The sequence below is a fragment of the Panulirus ornatus genome, chromosome 67 (assembly GCF_036320965.1).
Source record: "Panulirus ornatus isolate Po-2019 chromosome 67, ASM3632096v1, whole genome shotgun sequence".
Taxonomy (NCBI): Eukaryota; Metazoa; Arthropoda; class Malacostraca; order Decapoda; family Palinuridae; genus Panulirus; species Panulirus ornatus.
This window is the reverse complement of record NC_092290.1, coordinates 2,819,567-2,834,562: the sequence shown is the minus strand read 5'-3', so window position 1 is coordinate 2,834,562 and position 14,996 is coordinate 2,819,567. Positions and strand designations below refer to the sequence as shown.

Below are 14,996 nucleotides of genomic sequence, written 5' to 3'. Positions count from 1 at the left end.
TATATAGATTCTTCATATCCTTGTATATTTCTTTCATTCAATGCTAAACTAAAGTTTTTGAAATTTTGAATCGCAAAGTCACTGGAATATATTTTTCATTTTATTTTTACAAACATGTCTGTTACGATCGAGCTAGATTAATTCGTTTGGTGTTAGTAACGTTTCAGACTATATTCCAGTATTTATTCTTGAAAATATCATGGACATAGATGTCCTCACATAATACGGCTTCTGCTGTGGTAGAGACCTAAGAGAGGCTGATCATATACGGTGAGGATATGTTGGTACGTTGGTGAGCATAAGCAATAAAATACATTTTATATGTTTTTGTGTATATATAACATGGTTCTTTCTTGCAACTAGCGTGACAGAAGTTTTGAAACCAGTAACCACACGTATTTAATCTGTTAGTATTTCACCCACTGACTAGGGAGTTTGTCATGACCAGGGAGTTTGTCCTCTGCAATTATGTAGCATTATTGAGCAGGTTGATATCTGAGTATCCAACCTGACAGTTTATAATTTGTTGATATAGTGCCTTTAGACTCTTTTGCTCTTGCTCATGGTAATTACGAATTATAGAGTAACTTACAAGACTGACGTGATGTTACGTTATTATCCAGCCGGTTGATTTTCTCCATTACTTCATCATTATGCTGAATAATATATATAAAAGCTCGTTTAAGGGACATGCTTATCCTTTAATCTTCCCTTTTTTAGCTGCCATTGTGGTGATGTACGTTTTGAAACACTTAGTAATAGAGGGGCTTATATTTTTAAATGGCTTCTTTCTTGTGTGTGTTTTCATGTGACTTAACAAAGAGTAAACTTTACTTTTCTTGCAACAATATGTTTTATGTAGCAAAGAACAAGGCATGGGCAAAATCTTTCTCCAGTTTTTTCCATTGTGTATGAAAACAAATCAGTGTCATTATGTAGAAAAGAATAAAATTAATTTTAGCTCACTAGGTGTTCGTGGACACGATGCCTAAAGACAGAGAGATTATAGGAAGAGTGAAGGATGAAAAGGAATATAGTTTTACATCTTCACACATCAAGGAAAGAAGGAGGTATCATAATGGTCACTATTTATGTGGCTGGTCTCCACACAAACTAAAGGAAGCATTGCATGCCTCAGGTGGCAGGGACCCGCACAGTCAGCTTAGGACTGCAGAAACTGAAATGATATCAGTGGAACAGGGTGAAGGTGGCAGCGCCACAATGGACAGAAAGAAAAAAAGGTGGTGGGTGGAGAAATAATGAGAAGGGTGGATTTTAACTCCAATATAGCAGAAAGTTATTGCAGTCACTGAGATCCATACAAATTTATTTTCCTTAATTTTGAGAACAGAATTAGGTTGAGTAAGGTTAGGATCTTTGTCAGTTTTGATGGCCTAGAGTAAGTTCATTGTGTTGTTTCACTTGATATGGTTATGCTTAATGCAGCAACTTATAAATCAGACTCTGACAGCAAGGTCTTTTAGTTTCCTTTGACACTTTAGGTGCTCTGATTATCATTCTACTCTTATGTAGCAGGATGCTTTGAACATCAGTCTACAAACCAAATTTCCAGCTACAAAATGAATTCCATAAACAGTTTAGGCCCCATTGGTTGGTCACAAACCCTCACAAACAAAGGATGAGTCGTTGGAGGTGCCTGGAGGCCTCTTTAACTGTTAAGTGATCATGGTGGGCAATTGTGCAAAAAGGTGAGTCACTGGAGGTGCCTGAAGTCTTCAGTAACTGGCTTGTGATGATAAACTGTGAAGATAACTCTCACATAAGATTAAAACTTATTTCAGAATCAGCTTCATAGGTATAATGTGTTCTTTTAATTATAGCAAATTGACTAATTTGAGTTTTTTCAATATTTCTAAGTTTAAAGTGCCACTTCCTTTTAATAGAATAGTGATTTTTTACCGTCACCAGCCTAATGCAACCCAGATTATCTCAGCGAAACCAAGCCAAGCTAACAAAACCTAATTTGCTTATTTGGCACATAAAAATGAACTTACCCTTACTAATTATTTGCTTTTCTTAAGCCACATTGCTTGATACTGTAATAACTTTTCCTTTTAAAGACAAGTTGCTGCTCCTATCATTAAATTTTCATATATGTGATGGGAGTCTGAAAAATAAAGATAAATGTCCAGTGGAAGCCGTATGAGGAAAACTGTGTCTTCTGCCTTTGTTTAGAAAATGTTGGGTTAGGTGTAGATAATGATCTCCAGTGATGTATGTGAAAAACCCAGACTTAACGAACATCTACCTCACTTAATATAACTTCACTTAACCCAAGAATTTCCACCAGGGATCCTTTTTCATTTATCTGATGTTTCTCATAATTAGCATCATAATCTGTATTATCTTATTCTTTCTCTTATACATGTTCGCTATTTCTCACGGGTGAGGTTAGCATCCAGAACAAATGACTGAACCTATGAGGATAAAAGCTCTGTAATTGGTTCTTTCCTTTGTTACTTCTTTTAGAAAGTAGTACAGAAGGGGAAGACTTCCAGCTCCCTGCTCCTATCCCTTTTAAATGCCTTTTACAACACACAAGCTATACGAGAGTAGTATTCTTTCTCCCCTATCCCTGAGATATTATCTGATTATATTACCTTACATTAACTTTATTCAACTTTATTGCATTTTTTTTGTAAAGGCTTATTCTGCTCCTCTGGCATTAATGGTTTTACATTTTGTCTACAGTTACTTTGATAATGAACCAACTGGGTCATCGATGCTCTTTAGTAGTACATGCAGCCCGGTCCATCATGAGCAAACAGCCTGTGAGTACTTCCAGCTATGCTATGGTAAAAGCCATAGAAGAACTAGAGAAAAACCCATATTTTGAGAAATATGCAGCAAAGATTGCAAAGCTTCAAAAGTAAGTCTATTATTTTGCACCTTTTGCCTTTTGAGTTTTGTTTATTTGATTATATGAAATGTTTGAGGACAATATGTGGTGTTAGGTGGTAAGTAATGAAAGGGTAAGAGAGATGTGTGGTTATGAAAAGAGTGTGCTTGACAGAGCAGAAGAGAGTGTGTTGAAATGGTTTAGGACATATGGAGAGAATGAGTGAGGAAAGGTTGACAAAGAGGATATGTGTGTCAGAGGTTGAGGGAACAAGGAGAAGCAGGAGACCAAATTGGAGGTGGAAGGATGGAGTGAAGAAGGTTTTTAGTCATCAGGGCTTGAACATATAGGAGGGTGAGAGGTGTGCAAGGAATAGAGTGAATTAGAATGATGTGATATACTGGGGTTGACATGCTGTCATTAGACAACCAGGGCATGTGAAACACCTGAGGTAAACCATGGAAAGATCTGTGGGCCTGGATAGGGAGCTGTGGTTTCATTGCCTTACACATGACAGCTAGAGACTGAATGTGAATGAATGTGGCCTTTTTGTCTGTTTTCCTAGCGCTACCTCACTGAAGTAGGGGGCAGCGATGCTGTTTCCTGTGGGGCGTGGTAGCGCTGGGAATGGATTGAAGGCAAGCAAGTGTGAATATGTCATGTGTATATGTATATGTGTGTGGATGTATATGTGTATATGTTGATATGTATATGTATGGGCATTTATGCATATGTATGTGTATATGATTGGATGGGTCATTCTTCATCTGTTTCCTGGCGCCACCTCGCTGATGCAAGAAGTGGCGATCAAGTGTAATGAATATAGATATGAATATGATTAAGTGTAAATGTTAATAGTTTTCTTATAAATATCAAAGATATCCTCATGTATTTCTTTATGAATTCATTATTGTTAGTATGAAAGTGCTGAAAAAGACTCTAGTTTTGAAGTGTTTATTTATGATATTGGTCCATTTAATTGAAATATGAAAATTTTACATAACTTGAATTCTGCTCAAGTTTCAAATGCATTCATCTTAGGTGTTACAGAAGCTTTAAAAGAGGTCGATTGATCTCTGTTTAGAATACAGCTTACATTTATGGGGATCTCGTCTTCCACCTTCCTTCATAACCAAGTTCAGGCAGAGCAGCTCTGTTTTTCATCTTCCCCTTTCTCACTTCTCAGGTTAAAACCTTTGTCCTTGCCACATTGTTGCTTCTTTGACAAGTTCTACCATGGCACCTTATGTTTAAATGCTTCTTCCTCTGGTAACTTCATGCATCACTGAATAGATCACAACATCCCACATATATTGCTTGAAATTTGGCAAATTTTATATTAGCTCCTTTCCTTCTTCATATGAACTATGGTAAGCCACAGCCTTATCTTTTCCTGCCTTCTGCACTCTGTCACTCTCAAGATGCAGGCTACCATTACTTGGAAAACAGATGCCACTCACCAGCCCCTCAAGAAGCCAAAGCTTGAAGTGATTGTAAGTGCCATTGGTACCTTTTGTATATGAAATAGGAATGATGAGTGGTTCAGAGTTTATCAAAATGATTCTGTATGATATTGAAGGCCATGGGTGATAATTATCCTCCACAGTGTACCCCCATACCTCTGAATTGAAATGTTTTGACTTCAGACATGTTGCTGACTTGTGACACATGTGCTTCGTACTTGTGAGAGGTCTAAAAAAGATGTTTTTCTTTTTATATCCTAATGTATGAAATAAGTTTTTCTTTTCATGTTAAAAGATATCTGGGTATTTTAAGATGTCTTTTACTTATGCATATTTTAATGTCATGGCAAAATACTTTTCAATTCATGTCCCTCCTGTTGGCTAAATATGTTCATAACCCACTGTCCAGCAGTCTGCCTGTAAACAAGTGATTGCTTGACATGTGCCAAAGTTTGTCTACACAGCTGTACCTGCAACCCCTTTGTTTACTGCCTCCTAAGCTAGTCATGTTCCTCCTGTTGGCTAGATATGTTCATAACCCACTGTCCAGCAGTCTGCCTGTAAACAAGTGATTGCTTGACATGTGCTAAAGTTTGTCTACACAGCTGTACCTGCAGTCCCTTTGTTTACTGCCTCCAAAGCTAGTCATTTCAGGAATGTTAAAGATACTTTGGGAAGTGTAGGATTTAAGACCATCATTCTGGATGTGAAATTTGAGGTACTTAGAAGCTTTGATGATGGTGAGAAACTCATAGCTGCATCCTGTATGTACAAAGAAAACCATTGAGGAAGAAGATTTCACACTTTAGCAAGAGGTTAATGGGGATGAGATGAGCTTAATTTTGAAAAATAATATAAACCAGGAAAGTCATTTCAGGAAGAAGACTGCTCCAGGCTTTAAAGCAACTAAAGATTGCTTAACGCTTTTCCTGAGAAGGAATGCAGGGGAGATTTTAAGCTTTAGGCATTGCTTGTGTCTCATTCAGAAAATCCCAGGGCTATGTGAATGGCTAGGTACATTTTGTATTACCTGTGATTTGGCAACAGTTGTTGATTCAGATAATTCAGGGGTGACATATACAATCTTAGTGCCCCTCTGTCTCCATCTCATTAACAGTCATTGTGTCATTTCACTACACCACCACTTCAAGTCCTCATCCCTATGTTTTTAAGTATGTTTTCATTGAATATCATCTGTATTAACTATATGACAACAGTTGCTAAACCAGATAATTCAGGAGGTGATGTAGACAAGCCTCGTTTGCTTCCCTCATCCTCTGAATAATTCTCATTTTACCCAATCTCACCTCAACAGCACCTCAAACCCTCATCACCACCTTCATCAGTAACTTTTTTGATGAGTTTTCATTCATTGAGTATCTAAAGTATATCACAACAGAGTATTGTATATTGGTGGTAAGCTGAGCTGTTTCAGGTATACAGTAGTCTCTCCATGAGAGTTAGATTGGGAAAGTATTTGCTCTGGAATGTAACGCCTCTTTTAAGAAGGGTTTTAGTTGCTTGACTTATGATAATTTAACATGTGAGAGATCTTCCAGCAGTGAAACCCTGTCATAATTTGGGTTGTACGTGTATCTACAGTAACTATATGCATGCATCATACTGAAAATGGGATGTATTATATTTTAATATTTATTAATTTAGTTGCAGTTGAATTCTTACAACTTTTTCTTGGTAACAGGGAGTCACCAGAAGAATTCTTAGCAAAGATTAGCAAGGGTAAAGAAATAAAAGAGAGCCAGCCTGGTGGACATGGTTTTACAGAAGTAGCCAAGAAATCTAAGAAAGCTGTTGCAAAAGATGCTTATGCTCCAATTAAGGTAATGAGATCCTGTATCCCATAGAATATATTCTTTTGGACCCAGATGAGAAGCTAAGAAAGACAGAATAATAGCATTTAGCCAGGCTTAGTGAGAATGGATTTGAATGATGATTATGAAAATAAATGTTTTTATAAAAATTCTCATTGATTTCAATATTAATTTGATGTCAGTAGCATCTGTACTTATTACTGTTCAGCTGCATTTAGCCGGTTACATTATGTACATTATTGCTAATATGATATTACTGTTCATTCCCAATACCCTCATCTGTTCTTCAGTTAGTATAACTTATCAAGGCATATGATATGGGCACTGAAAAAAGGTAGTTCATTAGGTGAGGGAATAATGGTGTCAGTGTTTGATTGTATCTTGTTCATATCTTAAGTAAGAATCTCAGATGATTGTATTTATTGCCCCACTACATTTTCATAGCACATGAAAAAAATTTTCTTTCTTTTCTAGAAAGCAGATTACAAATATTGTCACAGTTTTCTGATACAGATGACTGGAAAGCAAGATTATATTCATGAAAGCTATCAATACTTTATTCACACTCCCAAATTTCCATTCTTGTTGTTACAGAAGCTCGACAGTATAATGAGGATTGAACTTCTGAAGTGCAAAAGCAATGAAGAAGTGAAATATGTAAGTTATTATTTCCACTTTATCTTTCTTCCTATCTTTTCTTCTGGTCATCATCAAGAAGTTTAGAAATATGCATCTGTAAACAGTCTTTATTTGTGTGTTCTTTTCAGCATGTAGAGGTATGATATTTTGCAGGTTTGTTATTCAAAAAAGACTTTTTGAGGTGTAAAACGTGGTTGATATAATTCAGTTGTAAAAGTTAGTTGATATAATGGAGACTAAATTCTTTCTTTAGTCTGTTGCTTTTCACTAGATGCATCTGAGCATGGCACTCACTTGGTTTTTGCCAGTGTCATATTTTCTACTTTGCTCAGTTGACATCTGATATTTGTTTATAGAATGTTATTGACATATACCTTTCCTTAGACAGATTCATGTATATATAAGCTCAAATCATATTAGGATGAGGACAATGAGAAAGAAGACAAGTACTCATGATGCAGGTATTAATTCTCTCTCTCTCTCTCTCTCTCTCTCTCTCTCTCTCTCTCTCTCTCTCTCTCTCTCTCTCTCTCTCTCTCTCTCTCTCTCTCTCATCACATTAGCTGAAATTGATGATCCAGGGTGAATTCAGAAATACCTTGTAAGTTAATTTGAGGAAATAGAACACATGAACTGTTATAAAAGACTGAGGGAACTTCAGCTATATAGTGTAGGAAGATTTCTTTCTTTATATATTTGCCATTTCCCAGGTTAGTGAGGTACTGTCAAAAACAGAGCATTAAGCCTTAAAGGGAGAATCCTTACTTGGCCCCCTTTTCCGCTCCTTCTTTTGGAAAAGTAAAAACAAGAGGGAGATTTCCAGCCACCCTGCTCCCACCCCTTTTAGTCACCTTATACGACGTGCAGGAAATACATGAGTATTCTTTCTCCCCATCCCTAGGGATATATATAGGAAGATATGTAATTATTTAAGTGTAGCAACAAATAGAGTGAATTAAAGAAAACACCATAGGATTCAAGACTTCACAATAAGGAAAAAATGGAGTAATCAAGTGATGAAAATTCCAAGGAGTATATAAAAAAAAGGCACAAAACGAAAGTATTTAAGATCCCACTATGAAAGATGAACTATCATATTTTGCCAACCAATTTAAGAAATCTATCCAAAAGACTGGACAAATGGTGAAAAAAAATTTTTTGAATGGAACCAAGATAGATAACTATGAAATGTGTATGGCAGCAGAAAACAACTTTATTGTGAAACAATATGGTGAACAATATGAAATCACCCTGCCTCATTGCAAAATCTTACTGTAGTTATACTTGAATGGATACTAATATTTTGTTTTGATGAGCTTTGATATTGTATTGCATGTATATTCCCTTTACAGATTTGGACTGAGCATTTTCGTCACAAGGATGCAGTAAGTGGAATCATTCCAGCCAGCACTTATGATAAACTACAGGAAACAGCTCAAAAATACTCAACTGTAAGTAAGGAAATATAGATTATTAACTTTTCTAATTAATATAATACTTATTTTTCAGTTTGCTAAAATGCAGGTATAAGAGACAAAAAGGACTTTAGATGCTTATCTAATCATATTAATACTTCCTGGGTCTTACAGTCATTTTTTATCGTGAATGCATCCCTCATTGTGAGAAAGTTCAACAGTATAGGAGGCAGTGGCCTCTGCACACTTATAAACAAAAGTATTTCTTTCAAAAATACAAATCTAAACAAATACTGTATTGTAACACTATTAGAAGTTTGGTGAAATATCCTCTTCCAGTTTCTGTTCTCTTGCTTATCAACTTAGAGTCGGTAACGTACAGCAAATATCCCATCTCACAGTAGTAGGGTTTTCAAGTATAAAAGACCCCCTTGTGATTAATACCCACATAATAGACCAGATAAAGAAGCATAACTCACTTACCAAATTGCAACACAGTTCAGATGAATTCCATGTTCCTTGACCTAACACTATGCTCAGCTACTGTAACAATTATCACAGCCTGGAATAACATTCGTGACCTTTTGAACAAGGTCCGTAACCATATGTAGGTTTTCTTTTTTGCACTTGGGAATAATAACTGGGAGAAAGTAAGACATTCTTATGAGTTAGATTTTCCCCACAAGAGCTTCGGACCACTATCCTGCAGTTTCAAAGAGACAGCTTAAACAGTTCCAGTCTGAATGTGTCTCATTTCAACTGTTGCATTTCATTGAGATTATCATAGTAGTTATTGTTACCATACAGCTGCTTTTCCTTGTGATCAATATACCTATACCAACAGAAGATTAAGAAAAAGATATTAATTTCAATGTGATACTCTTTAAAGACATTTAGTTGTGTTGGCAGGCAGCCAACAGTCAGGGTACTGGGAGGGTTGGTGATGGGTGCATAGTGAGCCAAATCCTTCAGTGGTTGTCAAGCTGCACTCCTCTGAACCAGGTAGTTGTCTTTTCTTTCTGCCTTACTAACATGTGGACTACTGGCATTCTGTCTACACATGTACATTCTCTCCTTGTTGCTCATAACACTCAACAACACTTAACTCACTCAGCTCATTCTTTGCCACTCTAGATTTTCCTGCGGTGAGCACTACGCACTAGCTCTACCTTATGGCAGACTGGTAGGAGCAATAGATAGAAGTAGTAGGAATATTTAGGCAGGAGCATTAGGTAGAAACATCATGTAGAAGTAGTAGGTAGGAACACTAGGTAGACACATTAGATAGAAGTAGTAGGTAGGAACATAAGTAAGGAGCATCTGCAAACACTGTGCTAGAGTTGCCATCTACCAATGGTCTGTGAAGGGTGAGACACTAGAGGCTAAGAAGTGAAACTTGAGTTCACCAGTTATGGAGACTGTCACATTCACCCTCTTTAGTGAGTTCTAGGAGGGAACAAGTGTCAGAGATATAGACTGATGGACTTTCAGTTTCTGTGAACAGTAGAGAAGAAAATAACATTTCAATCTGGTAAATTATCATGTAAGATCCTTTAACCACCATTTTGTGATATCCAAGGCACTCAGCCACTAATGTACCCAACAGAATATGTTTCACATTAATGTTTTAAAAAGATATGTGACATGGCTTTACACTGCTTGTTCCAGGAATGCCATCTTCCCATACTGAAAGTATTTTTTAAGGAAATAACTATTATGGAATTTTTGGCATTTTAAACACTTAAGAATAGCAATGGTAAGAAAACTGATATTGTAATTGAGGAAAATACCCCATGAGATCTTAAACCTCTGTCCTTTAATTTCACAGTGACAGAGACAGTTTACTTGTTACATGTACCATTAGTACATTCTCATGGTGTTACGAGACTGTGCATACTTTAGGTTACACATTGAGTGAAAAGTCATTAGGAGTACAGCTTGTTCAGGGACATCTCACTTCAAAAAGGTCCATCATTTCCTTTCCTCTGGAAGTAACATAATCTTGTGCTGCAGGAACCCCTGGAAAGGAGGTCTTCGGTAATACCAGGACCCTTTCTTATGAAGTGGTCCTAGGGCAATCATAGATATGCAGATAAGTACATTCAGTGAGACTCATTTCATGGTTTCCCTTTTATTGTGTATTGTTGATGTATATAGCCATGCTCTATTTGTTGGAGCATGGTTGTGTCAGCATGAGCACTGCATAAAAGAAATTATTCTCATTTCCTGAAAATAGATTCTTTTTTTTTATTTCAGTTCATCTTCCCACTTCCAAGGGATAAAGGTTATGAATTTATCCTTGCACAATTTGAGGCTCATGAAGTACATTTTACTTCTCTTGTAAATTATCAGGTAAGAAATGTTGGTCTTTCAAAAGATGAGTAATTAGATAGGACATATTTGTCTTTCAAACATATCCATTATGTATTCATGTGCATGAAGGTCCTCTGTAATGGTTTTTGTGTTGTAATCATCAAAATTACTGTTTGCCATTCATTGGTAGAAAATGATTAGTAGGCAGGGCTAATGATCAATACAAGTTCACTTATAACAATGCTTTTTTGAGCAAGACCTTTACTTGCTCTTTACCCATGTACCATAGTTTTCATATAAACACATGGAAATGTGGCTGATATCAGTGAGACAGGTAAACACATGATGACAAAAATAAGCCACAATTATATTCACTGTAGCAGAAAACATGACTGTAATGTGCTCAGCCAATGAGAGGGGAGTGCAGGGGGTACATCATACCTGGGCCTGGGGGTCCAATAGGGAGCCCCTGAAATTTCCTGGGATCTTAGAAAATGTTTGCATTGAAGACGAGCATTCACATTTTGTGTAAGCCTATATATTTAGAATATTCTTACAGCTCATGGCATAAAACCATAATGGATAAAAGCAGGATGGGTAATGGAGAGGGGAAAGGGACCCAAAAGAAACTCTGTACCTCCTGATAAAAGTCTTATCTGTGAATGTTTTTTATTGATACTTATGCTTTTTGTTTACTTAGGAAGGTAATTATTTTATATACGTTTTGGTATCCAAGGTGAATACTCCCAGAACTGTTAGATTTGTACCTGGGACCACCAGATTTGCTATAAAGGCTGGCATATTTGCCCCATATTAGCCAAATTTCTCTTTTTTTTTTTTACATTTTATCTTACAATGAATAAGCTCTGAATCTTTAGTTCATAAATTGTGATGAATAAATTTATGTGATGTAGTATGTAATGTTTACTTTTGAACTTATTAATTCTTGAATAACATGAAATAATTCAGATAATGCCAAACCTGTTAACATTCTCAGCCCTCTTTCAGAATCCAGTTTTTCTATGATTGTTAATTCAGTCAATGCATTTAAACCATGAAGGAGAATTTTAAGAGATTTCTTTTCAGAAACACTTGTAGAATGAAAAAAACAGTCAAACATTTTGTTCATGTCAAAGTGCAAACGTGTGAGATTCACGTGTATTTCAAATGGGAAAGATCAGTTTAAGTTCTCATAAATGCAATTTCTCTCAGGCCTACAAAGAGAATGCCCCAGAATGTCTGACACTGGTACACTATCCTGACCTTAAAGAAGAAAGAAACATAGTCTTCATGCATGGTGAATATGACAAGAATGTAATTGTAAGTATATTTTCTGCCTTATTATTTTTCTTATATCTTTTGTATCCATAACTTAATGCAGTTGACTGGTTGGTTTAAGTTGTCCATGCAAGCTCTACCACAGAGAAGTGTTCTTTCACCAACTGATTAATTGCTTGGTCCAGATTGTTTTGTTGTAGGATTAATTGTCTCTGTAATCAAATATAGCAATGGTAAGAAAACTTTAGATTACAGAAGTATAAGTTTGTTAAGAGTACCTGGTAACTTGTGTGGGAGAGTTAGGAAGAGAGGCTAAATGCATATACAGAGCATCAGATTGGAGAGGAAGAGTGTGATTTCAGTAGAGTTTGGATCAGATGTTTCAAGAGGATAGATCTGGAAAAATCATGTTATAAGAGTTAATATAGATGTACTGTGGAAGGTTTACAGATATATGGTGTAGAAGTAAAGCTGCAAGATGCAGCGAGAGGTTTTTATCAAAAGTATAAGGAGTATGTGTGTGTGTGTGTGTAGATAGTGACAAAAGTGAGTGGTTCCAGGTGAAGGTGGGTCTGCAGCAGGGGTGTTTGATGTCACCATGGCTGTTGAATTTGTGTATGGATGGGGTGTTGAGGGAGGTTAATGTAAGGTTCTTGGAGAGAGGGGCAAGTATGCAGACTTTAGAGGATGAAGGGGCTTAGGAAATGAGTCAATTATTCACTGATGACACAGCATTGGTGACAGATTTGAGAGAGAAATTGCTGATATTGGTGTCTGAGCTTGGATAGCATGTGAAGGGAGGAAGGTGAGAGTAAATGTGAATGAAAACAAGGTCATTAGGCTTAATAGTACAGAGGAACAGGTTAGTTGGGATTTGAGTTAGAATAGAGAGAATTTGGAGGAAATGGAGTGCTTTAGATATGTGGGAGTGGAAATAGTAGTGAGTGGGATCATGGAAGCAAAAGTGAGTTTGGGCTGGGTAAGTGGGGGGAGGGTTCAGGGAGCATTGAGGAATGTATGGAGAGGTCATTATCTAGGGTGGCAAAAAAGGATATGTTCAAAGATACAGTAATCCCAGTGATGCGCGTTGACCCCAATATAGCACATCGTTCCAATTCACTCTAATCCATGCATGCCTTTTACCCTCCTTCATGTTCAAGCCTTGATTGCTCAAAATCTTCAATGGGAATTGCTGTGTTTATATTCATTATTTGGTTTTCCCCAGAATGCCTTCGAAGCCCAGTTTCTGGTCAACCAGCTTCAGCTTTATTATGGTGGCAGTGATAGAGTGAAAAGAGCATTATTGGAGAAGTTTCATCTTTCACCAGAGCAGTTCAAGCACATGGAGCTTGTCAACCAGCTGGAAGAATTGGACCTAAGTGTGCTATCTAACCACAATAAGAAGTGAAGAAAACAACTGAAATTGTAAAATAACCTTCATTTGGTAATGCAAGTCTTTTGTTTTGTATATATTGATATAATTATATTAGTAACTGGATATTTGTTATTTCTGTTATATCTATTTGACCTTGTATATGCACTGATTAAAGCAATTTGCTGATCATTTCATCCACTGCAGACAATAGAATAGAATAAAATATATTGTTTATTGTGATTATTAGCAATTTATCAAGAGAATAGATTTGTTTGTATATTCCAAGCCAAAATGATCTTATCATGTGAGTCAAGGCCAGATTAACAGCAGTGCCTAAAGAGTACCCAGGGGCCCTATATTTCTTTTGGGGTGCCTTCATACTTTACCTTTACTTGCCATTACTTTTTTCTTTATCAGCCAATTGCCATTTAGGAAGAACATTGGAAGATAATATTCATCATTCAGCATTAAGGTACAGTTATATTTGGGACTGTCAGGGATGTGATTTTTCCATTTTTTTTGTAGATTCTATTTTTTCTGAACATCCAGAATGAAATTAGTGAGGAATATGCTGCTGGGTAATTTAGACCAAGACAGTTTGAACTACCTCACAATCAAGTCCACTGAAATGACCTGACATACATGGTTGACTTTGATGATGTAGTTTTTCATCTTGCTTATATGAAACTGGGGTAGGCAATTGACTTTGATATTGTGGTTTCTCATATTTCTTTCATAAAAATAGGAGAAGCAATTTTTAACCATTAATATCACATTGTTGTTTTTCTGTTTATTATCATGAAATCTTAGTTTGGTAATTTTTAACCTTGTCATGATTGTATTATACCTGTATTACATTGTGATTTTTTCATGCTTATTTGCCATTTCCTGTGGAGCAAAGGAGTGCCAGGAGCTAACAATGGTTTCATTTGCTTACATCCACTCTCAAGCTGTCATGTATAATGCACCAAAAAGGAAAGCCTCTCCTATATACACCCAAGCCCCACAGGCCTTTTTCTCCTTACCACTTCATATGCCATGGTTCATCCATTGATACTACATCACCCAATGTATACTACATTGCTCCACTTTGCTATGTACCATGCATATCTCACACTTTCTTCCATGTGTGGGTCCCAGTCATTCAAAGCATCATTCACTTTATCAGTCCATCTCTTCAGTTTCTCCCTTCACCTTATTAACCATACTTCTGACATGATTGTTCTTTCAGTTAAAGACTTTTTTTTATCAGGATTTTGTAACTGTAAAAGAGGTTATGGAGAATGGTGGGGGATCTTTACATATTCAGTGCCCAGGTCCTTTGGCAGTCTTAATCAATCCTAATAGGGATATTTCAGTCGAACATTCAGTTTTTGTCCAAGTCTAAGTGAACCTTATATCATAATGAAGGTAGGTTACAAACGTAGAGTCTAATTGTGTATTGGTTTTAAGAGTATAGATTTATCAGTGTTAGATACTGTAGAGCAAAAGTGATACATTGCATATCTGAATATTACTGTGTCCAATAGGGTTTACCAGAAAGCTTGATAGAATACAAGGAGCATGCAAACATAAAACACCATTTAGGCTAGGTGGTGGAATAATTTTGTTTTGAACTTTGAATCCCCATTTCTGGGGCATGCATAGTTCTCATGATATAGGCCAGTGTAAATGTAAAGGTAGATTAAAGTGGAAGGGCAGTAGGAGATAATTCAAGAGTAACTGCAGGGGATTTGGAAGTTGCTATGGTTTAGATGTTTTCTGATTCAGTGTGTCTGGTTTGCTGTATTGCATAGCAGAAAGTGTTGTTCTGGAAAAGGG

General features: G+C 36.5%; 1 protein-coding gene across 3 annotated transcripts; it reads left to right on the top strand.

The window, feature by feature from the left end:
* Positions 1-83: 83 nt before the first annotated feature.
* LOC139747197 (ATP synthase mitochondrial F1 complex assembly factor 1-like) lies at positions 84-13,298 on the top strand. Of its 3 annotated transcripts, none has more exons than XM_071659203.1 (8): positions 84-284; positions 2,713-2,890; positions 6,026-6,164; positions 6,750-6,812; positions 8,147-8,245; positions 10,466-10,561; positions 11,735-11,842; positions 13,026-13,298. In XM_071659203.1, exons 2-8 carry the CDS (start codon positions 2,724-2,726, stop codon positions 13,206-13,208), a joined length of 855 nt encoding a protein of 284 aa, XP_071515304.1. In that variant the 5' UTR covers positions 84-284; positions 2,713-2,723; the 3' UTR covers positions 13,209-13,298. The 3 variants fall into 3 exon arrangements, with proteins under 3 accessions (XP_071515304.1, XP_071515306.1, XP_071515305.1); XM_071659205.1 differs by having other exon boundaries at positions 92-270; XM_071659204.1 differs by lacking the exon at positions 84-284 and adding an exon at positions 401-487.
* Positions 13,299-14,996: the final 1,698 nt, after the last annotated feature.